A 24,270-nucleotide genomic window follows, 5' to 3' on the forward strand; every position below is an offset into this window, starting at 1 on the left:
GCGTAAAACATCAATCAAACAAATAAATAAATAAATCACTTTGCTTTCTGTGCTGTGGGCCTAGCTGTAGACATGCAGAAAATCCAATACAAGCGAGCATATGACAAGTTTCCGTGAACTTCCGAATATTCCCGAGTGGGCGAGCTCGCTACAACAGACTTTGGACCTATGTAAACTCGCCACTAACAGCACATTGAAGGAAATGGCTTGATTACGCAGAAACAAAGTTTTTGTTTTGGGCTATGGATATCTGATATCTCGTGTAACAGTTGTCACATTACAGGTAAGATGGTGTTAGGGGGTTGAGGAAGTGGAATCCTTCAGGGCCAAATCCGTTTTGTCTGTGAAAGGCGATTTGGGGGGAATTGAATAGCCATGGTAACTTGGCCCACCCACTTCTGTCACTGACAACAACAACAACGCTGTTGGTATAGCTTAATCAACTGTTGCAGGAATGTAGCTGTTCGATGTTGTGCTTAATAAAAGTCACAGATATGTCTATTTTTGTTGTGCCAACACAATGGTTTTAACGGCAACACGAGAATATAACATAGATTTAGCCAGAATTTGAAATCAGGCCATCTCAGTTCCAATTTTGTCCTATTTTCCCTATCTCTCCCATGTTAATTTTGTCAGAATAGGCTGCCTCAAAGACACTGATTCTTGTTCTCATCCTGGCCAAGCGGAGTTGGAATCTTGACCTCACAGTGTTAATTTCATACTCGAGGAAGGTCTTTGCTGTTGTTTTAGACTGGCCCATATAAGTGCCTGTCACAAAATATCATTCTTGTCTGTTCATGTCTTACTGTTCAAAATTGGTAATAAAGTTTGTAGAAAAAATAAATGAATATTTCGAGTTCGAGTCTGATATATTCCCAAAGGCAATAAGTTGAGCTTTTCTTGGTTAATAAAAAACATTGAATTTGATTTCCAAATGTGGATCTTTTCCCAAAAATCTCCAGTACACTGTATTTGACTGGTGATTTAATTAGAGAGAAAATCAGTTTTCTTGAGCGGTCTCAGTTGACAGCTTTTAAGAAAGTCTCAAAGTGTGGGAGTATTGCAGAATTGGGTGCTTTGTACATTTCTGTCATCTTCTTTCTCATGGTCACAAGTTTTTACAAATGACCAATCTTTTCAGTACTTTGCATATTATATAGCAGAAAAATAATCTCTTTGTGTAAGCACAGTTATTTAGCAATTGCATATTGGGGTGTCTACATTCTATACAAACAAATTACCCCTAGGTTGCCACTTGTGTTTGTACATGGACATGGTGCATGTGTCTAGAGGTGTTCCAGCCTGAGGGCAAGGGCAGCAGTCATATTCGTCCTTAGTCACTGCATTACTGTTTTGACATGTTGTTTTGGTTTTGTTTGTGAAATCCTTGGGGAAGAAAAGTTTTGAACAAATTGACAGAGTTACCTTCAATAAATATTGTTATTATTATTATTATTGCATAATGCATGATTTCATGATTGTAATACAACTTTTTTAGCATGATTATGGCTGAGCCAACCGAACAACCCCATTTGTCGCCGGAGATGTCTCCAGCGAAGTCGCCAGAAAGATCACCGGAAAGGTCGCCAGAGGGGTCACCCAGCAGTCAGGATTTCTCATCACCAGAAGACTTCTTGCTGTTCTCAGCTCGCAACGGCTTACTCAGGAACGTGCGTGATCTTTTGCTGCAGCACAACAATGGCGAGATCACACTGGACATGAACAGGATAGGTTTGTTGTTGCACTACATAGTCTGGTGGCCTAGTGGTTTTCGTGCTAGCTCAGCACAATGACTCAGGAACCTCTGACCATTGCGGTCTCTTGTTCAGCTCAGGCTAGCTTCCTTTCCGGTCTTATGTGAGAAAGTCTGCCAGCAAGCTGCAGATGGTTGCAGGTTCCCCAATGTGTTCGGTTTCCTCCCACCACAAAGCTGGCCATTGTTGTATATGCAAAATATTCTTGAGTATGATGCAAAACACTGATTAAATAAATAAATAAATAAATATATATAAACACTCAGGTTTAAGACAAACTAAGAGAAACTCTGAATATTGAAGTCAAAATGTTGATTTGTATATGAATTTTGTTTAGTGTTTAAACACATATCTGATCTTTACTGCAGATCTTAGAATATAATCATTATCAAATTTTATGGAGAATAGCAAAGCAGCACATTCTTTTGGAAAGTTTATGACATAACGACTCTTAAAAGCAATGTTTCTGTTTGGACATCTTTCGAAAAACGCTCATCTCTGCAAAGGAAGCATTAGTTTGGAGAGTCCAGATGTCTTAATGCATTTTTAAGTAAGCGTGGTTTTGCCCTAGTCCTTAAATATGGACGAAAACTTAAAATTAGGCTGGAGTTTCAATTTCCATACTCAAGAATTTTATTGCTTGAATGTGGTGTGAGTCAGGTTTAAGCCTATAGGAAACCAGAGGAATGGAAATGTACTACTGTAATGCTTCAACATTTTCACATGTTTGCAAAGTGCTTGTTCTGAGGGGATTATTCCGTGTTGACTGATAAAGTTATGCTTTTGTGAAGCCCTGAATCTAGCCAATCTAACCAATGTACTTTTGTGTTCGAAATCAAATCAAAACTTTGCTCAAATTGCACTGAAAATTGATCTATCATGTGCAAAAAGGTTGAGGAAGTAGAGTACTATACTTTGCCAGGTGTAAAACACCAATCAAATAAATACTTTGCCAGGCACCTGACTAAGCTCATGACTAATTAAACCACAGATGAACCGAAGACAGCTGTGTTTGTGCATGGACAAAGGCAGATGAGCTGTGACAAGACTAAACACTGGATCTGAATTAACCAGCAATGTGCCCTGACCCTTCTACCTGTTGCTATGATTCTGCATTTAACATGAATAAACATTTTGTACTACCTTGGTAAATCTGTATTTAAAGTGGAAATATAAACTGTTTATAGAGCATGTTTAAACACTAATAAATGGTTATTATGCCAGCGTGGTGCAATGGGACAGGTGTCTCTCACCAAGGTGGTCATCGTGAGTTGAAGTCCAGCTCATGCTAGCTTCCTCTCTGGCTGTATGTGGGAAGAACTGGCAGCAACCTGTGGATGGTCATGGGTTTTTGACGGGCTCTGAGTGGTTTCTTCCCACCGTGATGCTGGCCACCGTTGTCAATCAAATAGATTAATAAAGACCAAATGAAATCTGTGACATAACTGTGCTTCAATTTGTTCAATATGGCCCCAAAAGTGCCCGTAGAATCTTTAGTTAATAATAATTTCTTTGTTTGTTTTGGATTTTATTCACCGTAAAAAAAAAAGAACTGTAAAAAAATCATGAAAACCATATTTGAAATCTACATTATATGGCCTTTCAGAATCCAGTGGTTCCACAGATTGGTTTTGTATAAAATAAAAAGAAAGTAACTCCGAGGCTGGATGTGGTTGTTGTCAATCTATATTTCGGCTAAATGCGTCCATCAGGAAATGCGTACTTCAGGAAATGCGTACAGGTGATACATGCTTTAGAGGTGCCCAGCTCTTTTAAATGAATGAGTCCAGCACAAGTAGACAAGTTTAGTGTTGTGTCTAACAAATAATTGCAGTATCATTGTTTGATTGATATCGTTTAGGGTCTAAGAAGGCTAACCGAGGATGGAGCGCCCTTCATCTTGCTGCATACTTCGGACACTGTGATGTTGTGGATCTACTTGCACAGGTAAGGAAATTTAGAAGGAAAACACAACTTCAGAAATAATCATCATCTTTTGGCATCACAGTGAAAACTGGCTGTAAAGTAATGCCACTGACGTGCTAAGTACGGTTTCATTTAATTTATATCAATTCAGATCGATTCTTATTCGTTGGGTATACATTTCAAATACTTCATATACTTATCGATGTGAATCAACATGGCTTGATTTATTTAATTGATCAGTGATTTTATGCCGTACCGAAGAATATTTCGCTTATATGGATACAGCAACCAGCATTATGGCGGTAGGAAACTGGGCAGAGCCAGGGGAAAACCCACAGGGCCAGGGGGAAGCCCACAGAGCCAGGGGGAAACCCACAACCATCTGCGGTTGCTGGTAAACTTTCCCACGCTGGACTACGGTTCATAGTTGGTTCGTTACGGTTCTGTGTCGTGCACACTTGTACAGGCATAGTCTAATGGAACTGGGTCTACCAGCAACCTGCAGATGGTCATGGGATCCCCCCGGGCTCTGACAGGTTTCCTCCCACCATAATGAAGGCCGCCATAGTATAAGTGAAATATTCTTGAGTATGGCGTAAAACAGCAATCCATAAATAAATAAATAAATCAACACAGAACTGTATTCCTTCTGACATAAGATACAACCAAAGCAAACAGAATCAAATTGAATCTAGATCGCACCAAAGCAAATTTTTTAACCAAATCTGGTGAGTAGATAGCCATATTCAGTGATTTCTGTGTGTCAGCAGTGTTAAATACCTTGTATGTGTTAAATTCTAAAGGCAAGAGCCTCTTGCCAGTGCTGTCGCTGTGAGTTCAAATTTATGCCCAGCTCATGCTTTCTCCCTCTCCGGATGTACATGGGAGGGTCTGCCAGCAACCTCTTAGGTGTCCCTAGGGCAGTGCCCGGATTCCTCTCATCGTAATGCTGGCCGCCGTCGTATAAGTGAAATGTTCTGGAGCGGCAGATTCCATAGGCACATTATATAGTGAACCATACCATTTCATGCTAGGTTCATTAAATCTTTTCTAAACTATGCCATGCAAAACATGTGCAAAACATCTGCAGCTCTTAGTTTTACTTTGCAACTGCGCAACCAGCCATGCATATTCCACTTAGTGTTGCCATGCCATCCCCAAATTCACGACACTGCCATGACACGTTGTGGAAAGCGCAATTACTGCATGTATAATGTAGTATTATAAGACACATTTGTAGCCTTGAAAGAGTTCTCATCAAGACCCATAACAGGGTTCGGATGTCGTAAATAGAAACTTTGTGTTGTACAGACAACACGTGCCTGATTAGATAAAACTGATAGCATGGCGACACTTTCGATTGTCTAAAGTTGGATGACTTGACTGTGATATCTCAGTTGTGCAACATCACAGAAATAAAAAGTTATGCTTTTTGAACTTCCTCTGTTATAATTTATTGATGCATATATACATTTGGTCTAGTGTTTTTTTTTTTTTATTGATCAAATAAATCAGTCAAATCTTTTGATGATATGCGATGTATGTCACGTGACTGTTTCAGGCAGGTGCCGATGTTAACATCGTGAACAGGGTGGGTGACACTCCACTGCACCAGGCAGCATTCACTGGACGTAAGGTGAGTCAAGTGTAATGGACAGTAAGATTTGTACATGTCTGAGGAATTAAATACTACACCGTACCTTCTCAATAATTTCAGACGCATTTTCAGAAACTACATACCACGATGGGGGGGTGGGGTGGACAAGTAGTCGATCAGTGACAGCTGCCCATGCTTTCGTCAAATGGGGAGAGACAAGAAAGACGTTTGGGTTTTTAAAGGTTCACTTTTTGTGCCATTGAACGGTTTTAGGGTTGGAGTTGGAGTAGGTGTTGCAATGAATGTCAAGATGTTAAAAAAAACAACAACACAGAGTCCATGAAGATGAAATTAGCACATGTTTGTAAGCTGGTGTTGAAGCCTTTGTACCCCTACTGATTTAACTAGATGGACTCAACTGATACTGTGAGCCAGGCACTTGTAGACTGTTCCATTCACCATAGGGGTGATTGACCGATCCAAGTGAGGCCTACTTCCCGTGAATTAAAGATTTATTGCCACAGTAAAAGTAAAACCTGGTTCAAAAGTTTTTTTCTTATTAGGTAGTTATTCATTTACCAATATATCTATCTGTAGGCCTGCCGATAATTTGGGAAAGCTGCTTAAAAATATATTATCAACGGGATGCATACAAGCTGAGAATTTCCATCATATTTTAATCAGGTTTTTTGTTATTATTATTATTTCAAAATGTCGGCGTGTGCCAGTCCCAGTCTCAAGCGGGATTGATTTACACCAAAACTGAGAGATTTACACATAATACTGAATTATTCAAATCAGTGCGAAACATTAGAAGTCTCCCTGTAGATATATGTATAATTATATATTATCTATATAATATATAATCAGCAAAAATCTGGAAAATTTTCAATCGGTGGTTGTTAGGACTTTATAACCCTTTAACAGTAAGACGTTTTACACCCAGCCAAAAACTGCAATGAAAGCAAAATAGCTACTAACTCAAATGAAAACACGGATAGATTATCGCTATGATGTTTAGAACACTTCAGTTCAGGAACAACAGAAGCCGCAGCGCACTTGTGAACATCTGGCATGCAAGAGACATCCTTGACAATCTGCAAATAGCTGTTCCAAATGGACTTAACATAATCATTAAAACAAAGAAAGCTCAGCTGTGGTAAGTCAGACTTTCTAATGTAGTCCCTGGCATCCATACAAACAACAGGAAGTTTTAATTCCCATGGAGGGATTTTAGGGATAAAGTATTCCTGCAGCATAGACAGATAAACTCCAGTTTCATCTACAATTTGAGGCTTTTTGTTGTGAGTTTGTTATCTGGTAATAATTTCTAAAGCCAGTACCAGTAGCGGTTCTTCTGCATGCAGTCTTGATTTTTGCAATCCGTATACCCAGGTACACTTTGCAGATTTTGCCTCACTAACATTCAACTGAAGAGTTTGTCAAGATGCTTTAGTTTAATTGCGTTTAAAATGAACTGAGTGAGGTTTCCGTGGGATGGCTGTTGAGGTACCTGTTAATGTATTTACTGATGCCTTGTCATACTCTGCATCATTCGTAACTTTTGAGCATACCTTTAGAGTGATTAGTAAATATATATATATATGAGAATTTGACAATTCTTCTCTATTTTAGACGCTTACTAGTACACAGAACATATATGTTTAGGTCTTGCATCTGGAAATGACTCCCGGGCTGTAGGTGCCAGATGAAATCTACATGGCTTGTATTCTCGTCCAGCAACAGGGAAGTCAGGCCTGTCATCTTTTCACTTGAGTCTAACCACTTGAACCATGTTTTATGTGCGAACACTGTTTATGTTCTTTCCGTCAAATTAGCAGTGCCTTTTACAGCAGTACGTACTCTTCAGAGATTGATATTCTCTCATGGTCATCTTGTATGTAAGCAGAAAGCTTTGAATTAAGGCATTTAAAAGTGTTACAAAGCCCTGTTTATCTAATTTAATGACATATATACCTGACTGTACATACACTAATATCTTTTTCTTGAAATACCTGTGGTAATATGTTACAAACTTTTTTAAAGTAATCTAAAAAGGATGTGGCCCCCTGCTTCTCTGCCTCCTCATTGAGCCAAACTGTCAGATGTATGTCATGTCCCCGCCAAAATAGACATATGGTCAGTAATACATGGCAAGTCTGCCTATAAGTCCAACACTCCTCTTTTACTGCCACAGGTGTTTTATCCACATAGGTAAGGCAGCATTATTAATTAATGATTAAACAGCATTCACCCATGATCCACTCTTATATAGACCCCGTACACGAGTGGGGAGGAAGACTAGAGATCAGTAGATTCGAGACAATTAGGTGGATATAATGCCTAAAACGGTGTTCCCCTTTAAATAATGCCACGCGACCATCTACTTTAAATATCGGATAGCACAGATTGTAGGATACGGCTGAAAGTGTTATTGTTTTGTTTTTTTTACTTTTTAAACAAGTATGTATACGGAAAAAGCACATCGTGACTTGCTGTGTATAAGCTGTCGAGAAAGGCTGGCTTTATACATGTGGGCCTGGTCAGGCCTGTTCTCCAGCTGACGTGCTGATACTACCCGCAGTGACCGCCTCTTGGGTGACCCTTCTGATCTAACCACTTACTCTCAGTGTGTCTCAGTTAGCGAGTGTCTGTAATTATTGAGAAGGTATAGTATTTATGTCTAATGCAGCTTACGTTTTATTACTTACTTGTCTTGAGAAAAGGAATTAAATAGTAATTTGAATGTACTGGAATCTGAATAAGAATTCGTTTGTATTCCGGCAAAATTCACTGAAAAAAACCGTGTCTGATCAATGGTCAAGTGTGCCTGATTCAGGCTTTTGTATTAATTGTTTGATTCTTTCTTATCAGATGTCTGTCTCTGTCTTATAAACCGTCTGACTTTTCTCAGCTGTGACTCTCATCAAATATCGGATGCTGTCTTGCCAAATGTCTGAATTTGTCTTTTATTAACTGTCCAGATCTGTCTTGTCAACTGTGTGACTCTGTCTTATCAGTTACCTGGCACTGTCTCATCAGATGTGTGACTCAGTCTCATCTGTCTTGTCACTGTTTGACTCTGTCTTATCAGTTAACTGACACTGTCTCATCAGATGTGTGACTCAGTCTCATCGACTGCCTGAATCTGTCTTGTCACTGTTTGACTCTGTCTGGTCACTGTGTGACTCTGTCCTATCAACTCTGTGACTCTGTCTTATCAGATGTGTGGCACTGTCCTATCAGATGTGTGACTCCAGGTGTAGAAATAATGCATGTCTACCTGTCGGTGAATTGACAGTTTTTCTTGGCAACAGGTCTCAAACAAATTCAAACACGACTCAATAAGTTTACAATAATGTTAAGTCAATATCCATGCAAGTCTGTATATTCACTTGGCATTCCCATAATCAAAATGTTGTCCCGAGACTTCATCATGTTCGGCCCGAAAAAGTCAACACAGTTAGGACATCATTAAGTGGACAAGGCGGTCGTGAATGAACCCATTGTACTTGAGATTTTAATTCCAAGACCAAACGTACCTTTAGCGTTGAAGAACGCACTTTGGTTATCATAGCAGCGGAATGAGATCTGCCAGCCATTTTTGTTCGTTTTTTTTTTTTTTTTTTTGGCAAGAGTCCACAGCAAAGGCGCATTGAACAGTGTCAACAAGTGCCAGTCACTGTGAAGCCATGTCATTTTGTGTACTTTCATTGTAGCTTATGTATGGCCAGAAATAAACCACCTAAATTTGGACAGTCTGTAAATTGTGATGCCTTGCTTTTCTGATCAGCCCTGTTGGAATTTTACCAGATGCTTTTTGTTCAACAGATCCCTAATTTTGTTTTGACAGGAGGTTGTTCTCTGTTTGTTGAGGCATGGGGCAGATGTACACCTTGTTAATTCTGAAGGCCATACCTCGAAAAACCCTGGCCAAGACAGCAGAGATCTGTAACATGATCAAAGGTGAGAAGATCTTTTGTCACTTTACACTGAGGGCCATTCCCTCCAAACTCTGGCCAAGACAGCAGAGATCTGTAGCATGATCAAAGGGGAGAAGATCTTTTGTCACTTTACACTGAGGGCCATTCCCTCCAAACTCTGGCCAAGACAGCAGAGATCTGTAGCATGATCAAAGGTGAGAAGATCTTTTGTCACTTTACACTGAGGGCCATTCCCTCCAAACTCTGGCCAAGACAGCAGAGATCTGTAACATGATCAAAGGTGAGAAGATCTTTTGTCACTTTACACTGAGGGCCATTCCCTCCAAACTCTGGCCAAGACAGCAGAGATCTGTAGCATGATCAAAGGTGAGAAGATCTTTTGTCACTTTACACTGAGGGCCATACCTCCCAAACCCTGGCCAATAACAGCAGAAGTCTGTAACATGATGAGAGGTGAGAAGATCTTTTGTCACTTTACACTGAGGGCCATACCTCCCAAACCCTGGCCAAGACAGCAGAGATCTGTATCATGATCAAAGGTGAGAAGATCTTTTGTCACTTTACACTGAGGGCCATTCCCTCCAAACTCTGGCCAAGACAGCAGAGATCTGTAGCATGATCAAAGGTGAGAAGATCTTTTGTCACTTTACACTGAGGGCCATACCTCCCAAACCCTGGCCAATAACAGCAGAAGTCTGTAACATGATCAGAGGTGAGAAGAGCTTTTGTCACTTTGCACTGAGGGCCATACCTCCCAAACCCTGGCCAATAACAGCAGAAGTCTGTAACATGATCAGAGGTGACAAGATCTTTTATCACTTTACACTGGCCATACCTCTCAAACCCTGGCCAAAACAGCAGAGGTCTGTAACATGATCAAAGGTTTGAAGATCTCTTGTCACTTTACATTGAGGGTTGTATCTCCTCACCCCCCACCCACCCTAAAAAACTGGCCAAGATTCATGATACTTCAGGCTTGGCAGCACCATGGCAGCATGAACTCACCTTGCAATAAGATTTATTTATTTGATTTCGCTTATACGAAGGCAGCCAGCATTATGGTGGGAGGAAACTGGGCAGAATCCGGGGTAAACCTACAACCATCCGCAGGTTGCTGACAGACCTTCCCACGTACGGCTGGAGAGGAAGCCAGCATTAGCTGGACTTGCACTCATAGCGACCGCATTAGTGAGAGGCTCCTGGGTCATTACGCTGCGCTAACTGACTGAGCCACGGAGGCCCCTTCCAGTACTCACAGCGACTGCATTGAGCCCCCTCACCCCCCACCCCTCCCTGCAATAAGAAGACACAAAATAAGTACACACACCTAATGACTCCTGATCGTTATATGGCTGAAAAATTGTTAATTACCTTAAACCGCAAGCATGCACTTTATGACAGATACTATAGATAAGAAAACCTGCCCGGTTTCATCCCATCATGATGCTGGTTGTCGTCGTATAAGTGAAATATTCTTGAGTATGGCGTAAAACACCAATCAGATAAATAAATAAATAAATACAAAGAACATACTAGAATGATCAATTGCTACACACACAAAATTGCATCAGGTTTTCTTTGATGATAAAAATGATGTGGTTTCATTTTTCTACACAGCTGCTGTTTCTTCAGACTTGAAATTAGTGGAAGATAAATTCCTGACAGCTGCCAGGTATGGGGATATCAGCACCATGACTGAACTGGTATGTACTTGTGGGGTTGTTAGGGGTGGGATCATGGGGTGGGGGAGAGGTGGGGATCTCTGTGTTGGTTTGATTTGTCACTGTGCTGGCTTCTTTGATCTTATGTAATGTCTTGTCTTGTCTTGTTATGTCTTGTTATATCTTGCCTTGTTATTTCTTGTCTTATTTTGTCTTGGTTTTGTTACATCTTGTCTTGTTATACCTTGTTATTTCTTCCCTTGCTCTGTTTCTTCTTGTTATGTTTGGTCTTGTTACATCTTGTCTTGTTATGTCTGTTCTTCTTATGTCTGGTCTTGTTATTTCTTGTCTTGTTTTGTTTTGGTTTTGTTACATCTTGTCTTGTTATGTCTATTCTTTTTATGTCTTGTCTAGTGATTTCTTGTCTTATTTTGTCAAGGTTTTGTTACACCTTGTCTTGTTATACCTTGTTATTTCTTCTCTTGCTATGTTTCTTCTTGTTTTATCTAGCCTTATTATTTCTTGTCTTGTTATGTCTGGTCTTGCCACATCTTTCTTGTTAATTCTTCTCTTGTTATGTCTATTCTTGTTATGTCTTGTCCTGTGATTTCTTGTCTTATTATGTCTTGTTATTTCTTGTCTTATTATGTTTTCTCTTGTTATTATATCTTGTTATGTCTTCTTCTTGGTAAACCTTGTATTTTTATACCTTTCTTATAGTTATATCTTCTTGTGTGTTTAATTATTGATTTGCCCTCTTACGTTTTAACTTTAAGGCTAATGAAACCTTGTCTTATCAGCCCAGTCTGCATTTCAGGGGTCTCAAGCAGATTTAGGCGAGACAGGGCGAGGGCTTTCGCAAACTACAGCGGTTAAAAGTTGTGATTTTATAATAGGTGTCAGCAGCATTGTCGAGTCGACAGACAGATATATATTCAATCTAGCAACTAGCATAAAGTCACGACTATTATCTATGCTAGTTTGGGAGAGCCTAATCTTTGTCTCACCCATATTTTCATGAACTCGTGAGACCCCTGAAATGCTGATTTCCCTTATTGGGTCCTGTCATGTTATGACTTGGTCTGGCAGCAACCTGCGGTTGGTTGTGGGTTTTCCCCAGGTTCTCTCCGGTTTCCTCCCATAATGCTGGTTGTTGTCGTATAAGTTAAAAATTCTGGAGTGCAGCGTGAAACACCAATCAAATAAATAACTAAATCAGTAAATGAGTCCAATGGCTTGTTTTATTACATCTTGTGTCTTTTTCTTCTTATGTTATGTCTTGAAATGTCTTGCGTCTCTTTTTATTATCTCTTGAATTCTTTTGCTTTCGTCTTATTTCTCTTTTTGGTTGATATTGCTAATGTTAAATTGAATAACTTTACACAAAACTACAATGAATGGACATACATACAACCATACTGTAAATCTTCAACTTTCACCACCAAAGCACTTTTCCCAGCGGAATTTATGCATACAATTATTGTGAAAATGATGCTAAAAATTATTTGTCTCTGTCATTTAAGATCCAAGCTTCATAAAACTGTGCAAATTATTTCACCACACCCTATAGTTCTCTCAGAATGTTTCAAAATATTGGTTTCAGAGGCGATTGAATAGGTTGAAGAATAACATGTAGAAATAGCACTTCATTACATTGTAAATTCATTAGTCAAGCAGCTACCTGTAATTAAATAACTTGTTCTAGATTTTCTCAGTCCACTCATGATTGTACCTGTTTTTTTTTTTTTTCAGATGTCACGGTCTGTCCCGCCCAATAAAAACTGTACAGATATTTTTGGAAACACTGCTTTGCATATTGCGGCTCAGAGAGACAGAAAAGACGTGGCTATATTCCTCCTGCAGCACGGCATTGACACCTCTATTAAAAACATCAAAGGTCTGGTTTTACATTCTCGCTTATCTGATTTAAAGGAAAAGTCAACAAACTTTATAGTGTCTCCTAGAGTGATTCTTGTTTTACATTGGTTATTACAGGGTCTCATGATATTCCGCACAACATGACGTACAAAGATAATGTGCTCAAGCAACATGGCGTCACACTCGTAAAATAATATCCCATATTCACAAGGCAATAGCGAGTGATCTTGCACTAATATCTCACAGTCACCTGCATTTGTTCTAAGTTACCTCCCTTTGCTTTTTGTGCTGTGTGATTGCATGTTTATTAAAACAGGGAGACAGAGGCTGACTCCTCTGTGGGCATACAAATTCAGTGATGTAAAGGATACATGAAAAGGTACTATAAAACGAAGACTATGCTTGTAAGGAAAATAATGAAAGTTATATGAAAAAAAATGTGAAAAAAAAATTTCATTTTTGAGGTATATTACATATTTCTTATTTTCCGTCATTGATAGGAAATATTTGGAAATGACTTCATTGGTGAAAATGACCCCATTTTGGGCTCTCTCGCAAACAGAGATGCTTTGACAGCTATCACCGTTGTCCTCGCCACAGCAGGCTACTTAATTTCCGGAAGTACACGGGAAGGTCTGCCAGCAACCTGTGGATGGTCGTGGGTTTCCCCAGCCCAATTTTCACCCACCATAATGCTGGTCGCCGTTGTTTAAGTGAAATATTCTGGAGTACAGCATAAAACACCAATCAAATAAATAAATAAATAAATAATTTCTGCAATGACCACAGTGACTGTGATTTTACGAAAACTAGTTTAAAGCCTTTTTTATGCCCTTTTTTAAGATGTATGCTGACAAACTTGTCTTTATAGTTTTATTTGTTGCTCCACATCATTAGCCAAGGATCTCGGCTGTGATCTTTCAGCATGGAGTTAGGCGTATATTGTAAGGGTGGCCAGCAGTCCCTGTGTATCAGTATATGTAAGCCACCCTCAGGACCAGGTCTCGGGCTACCACATCATATACTCTGTAGCATGGGGTAAGGCTATATTGTAAGGGTGGCCAGCAGTCCCCTTGTATCAGTATATGTAAGCCACCCTCAGAACTAGGTCTTGGGCTGCCAAATCATATACTCTGTAGTCTGGGGTAAGGCGTATATTGTAAGGGTGGCCAGCAGTCCCCGTGTATCAGTATATGTAAGCCACCCTCAGAACCAGGTCTCGGGCTACCACATCATATACTCTGTAGTATGGGGTAAGGCGTATATTGTAAGGGTGGCCAGCAGTCCCCGTGTATCAGTATATGTAAGCCACCCTCAGAACCAGGTCTCGGGCCATCACATCATATACTCTGTAGTATGGGGTAAGGCGTATATTGTAAGGGTGGCCATCAGGCCCTGTGTATCAGTATATGTAAGCCACCCTCAGAACCAGGTCTCGGGCCACCAAATCATATACTCTGTATTCTGGGGTAAGGCTATATTGTAAGGGTGGCCAGCAGTCCCCGTGTATCAGTATATGTAAGCCACCCTCAGAACCAGGGCTTGATAACTCTGGACTAAACGGCCACAGCCATTTTGTTCTAATGTGCTTGATAACTCTGGATAAAACGGCCACAGCCATTTTGTTCTAATGTGCTTGATAACTCTGGATTAAACGGCCACAGCCATTTTGTTCTAATGTGCTTGGTACCTCTGGATAAAACGGCCACAGCCATTTTGTTCTAATGTGCTTGATAACTCTGGATTAAACGGCCACAGCCATTTTGTTCTAATGTGCTTGATAACTCTGGATTAAACGGCCACAGCCATTTTGTTCTAATGTGCTTGGTAACTCTGGATAAAACGGCCACAGCCATTTTGTTCTAATGTGCTTGATAACTCTGGATTAAACGGCCACAGCCATTTTGTTCTAATGTGGTTGATGACTCTGGATAAATCAGCTTGTAATGTGGAATTCAGCAAAACAGTGTTTGCGTGACGTAAACAGGGACTGCTCGGTGTTTGAGTGATCAAAACAGTTTACGCCTGATTTTGTGAAATTGAGAACATTTTTCTCCATGTTGTGTTATCTTGGCTGTGCCACATCACAAAATTATTACTGTACACTTACTAATATTTATATGGGATAATTTACCCATGCATATATACATTTTGACTAGTGTTGTCTTTTCTTGGCTGTCAGTTTTCTCATGTAACGATGCACACACACGGGATTGATTTTTTTTAATTTGACTGGTCTATAACACCACCCTCAAGAATTCTCCCATCTATGTAAGTGGTCAGTTTTATGGGTGGGGGAAACCGGGTTTGTTCTGTATTCAACCGTTCACTGCAAAAAAAAAAAAAATCTCCCCCAAAAATCACAAAATTGATATTTGGAATCAGTATGAATTAGCCTTTGGAATGGTGCTTAATTATTAAAGTTGGTCCGCATATAATGCGGAGTTATAAGTTCATGGTTTATACCTTCTGCTAATGGGTTTATGTGTTGTGCTAATGGGGTTATACATTGTGCTAATGGGCTTAAAGGGTGTGCTTATGTGTTTATACATGTATGCTAATTTTTAGAAATTGTTTCATTAAAACAGGCCAGAGAGCAAACAGTTTAGCACGCAGTGTTCACATGAAACAGCTACTGGGCGTGCGACCTCAGAAAGATCATCAGACCTTACCTCAGAGATGGGAGGGGCCTGTAGCTAAGGTAATTTAACATGTGTAATTAACGTGCAATGTCTAAATGAAGATTAAGGTTGTTTTCGTTAAAAAGATTCTTTTGAGGCGATCATAATTGATATATTGACATCTACATGTACCTGTGAAAGGTAGAGTTAAAGGAGAAGAAAATTTTAAAAAATTACTCTTTAGGCTGACAAGAGTACATTTTTTTTGTATCTGGTGGTGCCTGCTGCATAATTGTGTGATTTTTCCCGCCTTACACGTAAAGCCTGAAAACGGCAAAGCGGGCATAAATCGCTGAGTCCATCGCATCCTCCATCTTTAACACCCTGAAATTTATGCTGGGGGTGCATTGTCTCTCAGCCAATGAAAGTCATTAATACTGCCAGCTTGTTTGTGTGAACTCGGAACCTACGTCCAACATTCTGGTTTCCCGATCGTCAAGTGGAGAACGAACTGTACTGATCGCTACCTTCTGGAAAGAAGAGTTCTACCGGAAATGTACAGACTGCACTTCAGCAGTTTCCGACGGCAATTCTCCTCCTAACACAGAAGACTTCAGGACTAGTTCTTAGGCAAAATGAAGTCGCCCACAGCAGATTTTGGCGCTGATTTTATAATTTATCAACTTCAGGTACATATTAGAATTTTTTTATGGCATGCACCTGCAAGAAAATGCATACTCTTTTCAATGGTATTTGATTGATATTTAAATTTTCTTCTCCTTTAAGTCATGTCATTCATGGCCTTCAGGTACCAGAGATTATTTTAGACTACAGTATGAATCGTTATGATGTATAACTCTTTTGAAAATGATGTTATTGACTGGTACATTTTCAGTTTATACATACCACCTTTATGTACTAGTTAAATTTGGCCTACAATCTCTTTACAATTCCTTTGTGCAAGCAGCCTGACTTATTTTACTATCTATAGTAGGTTCGAACTTATTGTGCAAATGGGCCCATACCTGCACCCAGTGTAGTATTGTGCAAGTGGGCCCACACCAATACCTGCACTCGGTGTAGTATTGTGCAAGTGGGCCCACACCAATACCTGCACCCTGTGTAGTATTGTGCAAGTGGGCCCACACCAATTCCTGCACCCCGTGTAGTATTGTGCAAGTGGGCCCATACCAATACCTGCACCCAGTGTAGTATTGTGCAAGTGGGCCCACACCAATAACTGCACCCAGTGTAGTATTGTGCAAGTGAGCCCACACCAAGTGTAGTATTGTGCAAGTGGGCTTGCCCCAATACCTGCACCCAGTGTAGTATTGTGCAAGTGGGCCCACACCAATATCTGCACCCAGTGTAGTATTGTGCAAATGGGCCCACACCAATATCTGCACCCAGTGTAGTGTTGTGCAGGTTGGCTCACCCCAATACCTGCACTCAGTGTAGTATTGTGCAAGTAAGCCCACACCAATACCTGCACCCAATGTAGTATTGTGCAAGTGGGCTCACCCCAATATCTGCACCCAGTGTAGTATTGTGCAAGTGAGCCCACACCAATACCTGCACCCAGTGTAGTATTGTGCAAGTGGGCTCACCCCAATACCTGCACCCAGTGTAGTATTGTGCAAGTGAGCCCACACCAATACCTGCACCCAGTGTAGTATTGTGCAAGTGGGCCCACACCAATACCTGCACCCAGTGTAGTATTGTGCAAGTGGGCTCACCCCAATACCTGCACCCAGTGTAGTATTGTGCAAGTGGGCTCACCCCAATACCTGCACCCAGTGTAGTATTGTGCAAGTGGGCTCACCCCAATACCTGCACCCAGTGTAGTATTGTGCAAGTGGGCCCACACCAATACCTGCACCCAGTGTAGTATTGTGCAAGTGGGCTCACCCCAATACCTGCACCCAGTGTAGTATTGTGCAAGTGGGCTCACCCCAATACCTGCACCCAGTGTAGTATTGTGCAAGTGGGCCCACACCAATACCTGCACCCAGTGTAGTATTGTGCAAGTGGGCTCACCCCAATACCTGCACCCAGTGTAGTATTGTGCAAGTGGGCTCACCCCAATACCTGCACCCAGTGTAGTATTGTGCAAGTGGGCTCACCCCAATACCTGCACCCAGTGTAGTATTGTGCAAGTGGGCCCACACCAATACCTGCACCCAGTGTAGTATTGTGCAAGTGGGCTCACCCCAATACCTGCACCCAGTGTAGTATTGTACAAGTGGGCTCGCCCCAATACCTGCACCCAGTGTAGTATTGTGCAAGTGAGCCCACACCAATACCTGCACCCCGTGTAGATTGGCTTCATACTGGCAAGCTAACCATATCGGCCACGAAGGCCCCTTCACAATTTGAGCTCTTTAGGGCTGCCTTTATAAACTGGATTAGTAACACCTTTTAATGTATGATTTTCCAAAACAACCTCTTTTTCTTTTTTTTTTTATTACTGCACTCTTAATTAGTAAAGCTCCACCTGTCATACTGTCTTTTTATTTAAAATACAATTTGGAACCTGTGTGTAATAATCTTGGTGTCATCAAATTGTACTTTTCTGTTCCAGAAGTCCAAACTGATGGGTTACCGTGTTTTCTGGGTAGTGTTGGAAAGAGGCGTCTTATCATACTTCAGAAATAGGTTAGTATACCTCCAGTCTTGTGATACTTTAGGAATAGGTTAGTATACCTCCAGTCTTGTGATACTTTAGGAATAGGTAAAGTATAACTCCAGTCTTGTCGGACTTCAGGAAAAGGTAAAGTATACCTCCAGGCTTGTCATACCTCTTGTCATACTCAGAAATAGATATAGTATACTGCCAGTCTTGTCATACTTAAGGAATAGATAAGGTATACATGTAAGCTTGTCATACTTCAGATATAGAAAAGTATACCTCGAGTCTAGTCATAATTCTCTGATAGCTAAAGTATACTTCCAATCTTGCCATACGTCAGAAATAGGCAAAATATACCTCCAGGCTTGTCATACTTTAGAAATAGACAAAGTATACCTCCAGCATTGTCAAACTTCAGGAATAGGTAAACCTCCAGTCGCGTCATTCTACAGAAATAGATAACATATACCTGTAGACATTCCGTACTTCAAGAATAGATAAGGTATATCTGTATATCTTGCAGGAATAGGTAAGATATTTCTCTGTCCCTGACAAGTGAGGGAAGGTTTTGAGTTGTCTGTGTATTCACTTATTTCAAATATTTTTAAATATTTTAACATTTTTCATGTGGCACATCTTCCTTGATTCTGAATGGATTGTTCAAGTGTTGTTTTGTGAAGTTTGATTAATTACTTATCAGAAAAACTTAAGTGTCTGGCACCAGGGTGTTTGGCACCATAGTGTTTGGCACCAGGGTGTTTGGCACCAGGGTGTATGTCACCAGAGTGTTTAGCACCAGGGTGTTTGGCACCAGGGTGTTTGGCACCAGAGTGTTTGGCACCAGGGTGTATGTCACCAGAGTGTTTGGCACCAGGGTGTTTGGCACCAGGGTGTTTGGCACCAGAGTGTTTGGCACCAGGGTGTTTGGCACCAGAGTGTTTGGCACCAGGGTGTTTGGCACCAGGGTGTTTGGCACCATAGTGTTTGGCACCAGGGTGTTTGGCACCAGGGTGTATGTCACCAGAGTGTTTAGCACCAGGGTGTTTGGCACCAGGGTGTATGGCACCAGAGTGTTTGGCACCAGGGTGTTTGGCACCAGGGTGTATGTCACCAGAGTGTTTGGCACCAGAAGTATCAATGTAAGGCAGAATCAGCACCAAATTTTAATGGAGTGGTAGAGATTGGCCCAATGCCCAAGTGCAAAGTGCATCAAATTTTGTCCAGATCTTTCCAGAACTTTTTCAGACAGACAGACAGACAGACAGACAGACAGTCAGACAAACAGACAGACAGACTGACTGACTGACTGATGGTGGAGGTAATGAATGACTAATCTTTCAGTGGTGTGTATGGCTTAGAAATGTGGCCCAGGTATCACAAAGTAAACATAGACTTAAGTCAAAATTTCAGATCTCTTTAAAATTGTTATTTCTGAGGTAACAAGGTCAAAATGTTGATAGACAGCATAAATCCTGGAAAAGTTAGTGTGAACCAAATTTCAGCTGAAATAATGGAAAGGGAGGACACCAAGTTTAATGACTGAAATTTTGACTTAAGCCTAAGATCGCTTTGTCATCTCGAGGCATGAAAATGTAGAAAAAACATGTATATGTACGTAGTGACTTCTTTGTCAATGTTTTCACATATTTGTAAAGTGTTTGTACAAGCATATTTTGAGGGCATTACTCTGTGTAGACTGACAAAATTATACTTTGTGTGAAGCCATGTAATTGGCCAATCCAACTAATGTAGTTTTGTCTCCAAAATCAAAATAAAACTCTGCATAAATTGCGTTGAAAGTTGATCTTTCATATGAGAAGAAGGTTGAGGAATGAGAGTAGCGTTGGTTATTGGTTGGTAGTGTTGTTATATCTCTGTGCACGTAGCATTGCGCTACCTTTACACAGGATTCAGTCACTAACTGTGGGTAAATGTTTCATGTGGGCTGTGTTATATCTCTGTGCACGTAGCATTGCGCTACCTTTACACAGGATTCAGTCACTAACTGTGGGTAAATGTTTCATGTGGGCTGACATCAGACTGGCATATTATTATTAAGCTGATATAATGATTTTTATGTAAATATAAAATAATAATATCTTTATTTATTGAAGTTAACTCAGTCAATTTGTACAAAGCTGTTCTTCCCCAAGGCCGTCACAAACAAAAAGAAAAGAATAGAGAGAAATAGGTCTTCAGTGACAAAGTCCAAATATGACTGTCACCCTAGCGACTGTTCCAAAGAGTGGGTGAGGCAGGGTAGTGGGAGATGTTAGGTTACAATGTGCAAAATTAAATTATAGAGATGTATAAGTATATTTTAAGCGGTCGCTGTGAGTTCAAGTCCAGCTCATGATGGCTTTCTCTCCAGCCGTACATGGGAAGGTCTGCTAGCAACCTGCGGATGGTCATGGGTTTCCCCCGGGCTCTGCTCAGTTTCCTCCCACCATAATGCTGGCCGCGGTCGTATAAGTGAAATATTCTTGAGTACGGCGTAAAACACCAATCAGATAAATAAATAAATAAATAAGTATATTTTTACCTGTCCTTTAAACTCTGAAAGTTGTGGCCTTGTGCACAAATTCAGTCATCCTGTATGCTCGTTATGTAGTTTACTACATGTAATTGAGCACCTCGTTATCAGTATATTTTATCAGAAGTGACAAGCCATTCAGATCATTATTTGAGTAGTTGAACAAGAAACATCATCACGTTTGACAAAATCATCTTTGAAATATCTATGCCAGAAACCGACTGCTTCTGTGGACTAATAGTTACAGGGTCTGCCATCGAAGTCGGGAGACTCGGGATCAAACCCAGGTCGGGTCATATCAAAGACTTTAAAAATGGTACTTGTTGCTGCCTCGTTTGGCGCTCGACACTGAGAGGTTAGAGCTAAAGGAAACAGCATTGGTCAACCCAGTGTCAGTATAATGTGACTGAGTCTGGTGTCATGTCTGATGTCTTCGGCATGATACTTCAGGGGTGGCAGCACTTTGCAACATGGACTCGCCCTGCCATAAGAAGACACGGTTTATGTCCATACACCTAATGATTCCTCATCGTTTTATGACTGAAAAATGGCTAAGTATGACGTTAAACCCCAAGCATTCATTTATTCATTCTCCTCAGAACTTCTCAGCCCCTCCTCATAGTTATCGTTAGAAAAGATGTTTTGAGGTTTGTTTGAAATGTAGAATGATATTGTACTGGAGACACCTAAGCTTCAGTACCAGGTGAAATTTTTTTTTTTTTTTTTTTTTTGATGTTCATATGTCTCCAAATATGTGCTTTTTGAGGTGAAACTACGTGGACACAGTGTAGGCATGTACATATTTACAAAATAATTCATCTCTTTTGAAGGGGAGATGCCAGTACGGGCGTGAAAAGAAAATTGATGAAATATTTAGATCAGGCCAAAGTAACGGTAAGTAATCAATGAAAAAATTAGCCCAAAAAAAAAAAAAAAATACATGTGGTCTAGGGCTGATTTTTCAGTTTATGTTTTTATTTCATGAAAAAAAGAAGACTTTTGAAGTTTTAAAGTAGAGCTTGCTGTCACATGGTTTAGTGACTTCAATTCATTGAAGAATGAGCTTTCCCCCAGTGAATATCTGAAAAGGAGCACATTGCCCAGCGAAAGGATCAACCTAGCCTTTACAACTGCTGACTATGGAATAGTTGCCTGTCCATTTATATTCCAGCATATATGTAGAAGGTGAATAAAGGTGTTAAGTGTAACCTAAATATCAAACTTGATTCAAATCGTATTACGGACTAAACTGTTGAGTACGTAATATGCTTTTTTCGCTCAAGGAATACAATACATGTACACTGTGCATGTACATATAAATTGTCAAACATATATTTTCTGTTTCCAAAGCATCAATGCGGTCGCTGTGAGTTCAAGTCCAGCTCATGCTGGCTTCCTCTCCAGTCGTACGTGGGAAGGTCTGCCAGCAATCTGGGGCCGTACGTGCATGCACATATAAATTGTCAAACATATATTTTCTGTTTACAAAGCACCAATGCGGTCGCTGTGAGTTCAAGTCCAGCTCATGCTGGTATGTTAGCAATCTGGGGATGGTCATTGGTTTCCCCCGGGCTCTGTCCGGTTTCCACCCACCATAAACAAATAATTTGTGTACCAAGCTGTTGAAAACACATTAGCATTGGCCAGTATGGTTGATACTGACATCTAAAATTAGAATCCGGTGAAATGAAGTTGTATGCAGATCCAAATAGATTCTGGCAAACTTTGAAGAAAAAAGCGTCCTGAGAGGGTTAGATTATGTATTTGATTTGGATTCAGTGCAGTACTCTAGAATCAGTGATGAGATGATGGCCAAATTTATTGGTGGAGAAAACCACCAAGAGTTTGGGTGGAACCACCGTAGGGTTAGACACGATGCCTGTCCACAAATCCATTTGTGTGAGGATGCACCTGAAATGGCTCTTGTTAATACAAATGGATTTTTAAAGATAGTATCGGGTGGTAAAGGGATCTCGAAAGACCCTTTTCCTACAGGAGAAAGAAATTGCTTCAAATTTTTAAACTTATGTCAAACGAAGAAGGTGAAAATCATGTGGTGGCAAAATGTAATATTTGTGCTAAACACATGGAGAAAATAAGATTTATTTGATGCGTGTTTTGCATTGTACTGAAGAATATTTCACCTATACAACAGTGGCCAGCAAAATGGCGGTCGAAAACTGGGTAGAACCCAGGTGAAACCCACAACCATCTGCAGGTTGCTGGCAGACCTTTCCACATACGACCAAAGACAAAACCAGCTTGAGCTGGACAGCAACCGCGTATATGTAGGTGAGAGGCTCCTGGGTCATTGTACTGCTCTAGCACGCCAACCGTTAGGCCAAGGGGGCCTCTCAAGGGACTTTAATCATCTTAATAGTAAAACCACCATTTTCGTTATCAGAAAAAAAGATTTTATTTTCTTTCTGTTTTTGTTTTTCTATCAGTGAGTCAGAAAAAGACCTGAATATTAATTAAAACATTTTAATTGTTTTGAAAATTGTTAGTAGTTTGGATTCTGTTTATCCTCATGACAGACATAACTGGGAAACCAAGTGAATTATTGGGCATTTGTTTGAAATCCTAAAGAAGCGCCACCCTACATCTGTTACCTTTTGACATGCCTGGCATAAAAATGGAATCAGATGGATTTGAACATGCGAGGAAAACAGTAAAAGGCTGAAGGAAGTTATTGGTTAGTGATGAACTGAGAACAATAAAAAAGTTTCAAGTGGCAAAGTTACGACAAGATATTGCTGTTTTTTTACAGCCTGAAGCATCGTCAAAGAGTGAGTTTAAGATTGAGTTTTCTGATGGGACAACACACAGGCTGGCAGTGGAGGTGGTCAATGGGGGTACTGTTAACAGACAGGTGAGTAGGGTGTGACAGGGGTTAAGGGTTCATGTTAACAGACAGGTGAGTAAGGTGTAACAGGGGTCAAGGGTTCATGTTAACAGACAGGTGAGTAAGGTGTAACAGAGGCTAAGGGTTCATGTTAACAGACAGGTGAGTAAGGTGTAACAGAGGCTAAGGGTTCATGTTAAAAGGCAGGTGAGTAAGGTGTAATAGAGGCTAAAGGTTCATGTTAACAGACAGGTGAGTAAGGTGTAACAGAGGCTAAGGGTTCATGTTAACAGACAGGTGAGTAAGGTGTAATAGAGGCTAAGGGTTCATGTTAACAGACAGGTGAGTAAGGTGTGACAGGGGTTAAGGGTTCATGTTAACAGGCAGGTGAGTAAGGTCTAACAGAGGCTAAGGGTTCATGTTAACAGACAGGTGAGTAAGGTGTTACAGAGGTTAAGGGTTCACGTTAACAGACAGGTGAGAAGGTGTAACAGAGGTTAAGGGTTCATGTTAACAGATAGTTGAGAAGGTGTAATAGAGGTTAAGGGTTCATGTCAACAGACAGGTGAGAAGGTGTAACAGAGGTTAAGGGTTCATGTTAACAGATAGTTGAGAAGGTGTGATGGAGGTTAAGGTTTCATGTTAACAGACAGGTGAGATGGTCTGATAGAAGTTAAGGGTTGATGTTAACAGACCAGTGAGATGGTCTAACAGAGGTTAAGGATTGTTGTCAGCAGACAGGTGAGAAGGTGTGATAGGTTGAGGGCTCATTTTAACAGACAGGTGAGAAGGTGTGGCAGAGGTTAGGGGCCCGCACTAACCAACAGCTGAGAAGGTATGGCGAATGTTAAGGGCTCACATTAACAGACAGGTGAGAACGTG

General features: G+C 40.6%; 2 protein-coding genes across 4 annotated transcripts in view; both read left to right on the top strand.

The window, feature by feature from the left end:
* The first annotated feature begins 1,505 nt into the window (after positions 1 to 1,505).
* Positions 1,506 to 5,331, top strand: LOC135463377 (oxysterol-binding protein-related protein 1-like). The gene is made up of 3 exons (XM_064740635.1): positions 1,506 to 1,731; positions 3,616 to 3,701; positions 5,242 to 5,331. The coding sequence occupies exons 1-3, from the start codon at positions 1,506 to 1,508 to the stop codon at positions 5,329 to 5,331; spliced, it is 402 nt and encodes a 133-aa protein (XP_064596705.1).
* The window catches only part of LOC135463607 (oxysterol-binding protein-related protein 2-like), a 75,092-nt gene continuing 54,273 nt past the window's right edge, over positions 3,452 to 24,270 (top strand). Inside the window, exons 1-9 of one of the 3 annotated variants that reach the window (XM_064740939.1) lie at positions 3,452 to 3,701; positions 5,242 to 5,316; positions 9,131 to 9,243; positions 10,839 to 10,924; positions 12,635 to 12,779; positions 15,349 to 15,461; positions 17,963 to 18,036; positions 21,374 to 21,437; positions 23,314 to 23,415. In XM_064740939.1, coding sequence (XP_064597009.1) covers positions 9,156 to 9,243; positions 10,839 to 10,924; positions 12,635 to 12,779; positions 15,349 to 15,461; positions 17,963 to 18,036; positions 21,374 to 21,437; positions 23,314 to 23,415 — 672 coding nt within the window. In that variant the 5' untranslated portion in view covers positions 3,452 to 3,701; positions 5,242 to 5,316; positions 9,131 to 9,155. Of the gene's footprint in view, positions 3,702 to 5,241; positions 5,317 to 9,130; positions 9,244 to 9,470; positions 9,502 to 10,096; positions 10,104 to 10,838; positions 10,925 to 12,634; positions 12,780 to 15,348; positions 15,462 to 17,962; positions 18,037 to 21,373; positions 21,438 to 23,313; positions 23,416 to 24,270 lie in introns of those variants that run through there. The other 2 variants (XM_064740940.1, XM_064740941.1) reach the window with 2 other exon arrangements.

Source organism: Liolophura sinensis, chromosome 3, assembly GCF_032854445.1.
Source record: "Liolophura sinensis isolate JHLJ2023 chromosome 3, CUHK_Ljap_v2, whole genome shotgun sequence".
Lineage (NCBI taxonomy): Eukaryota > Metazoa > Mollusca > Polyplacophora > Chitonida > Chitonidae > Liolophura > Liolophura sinensis.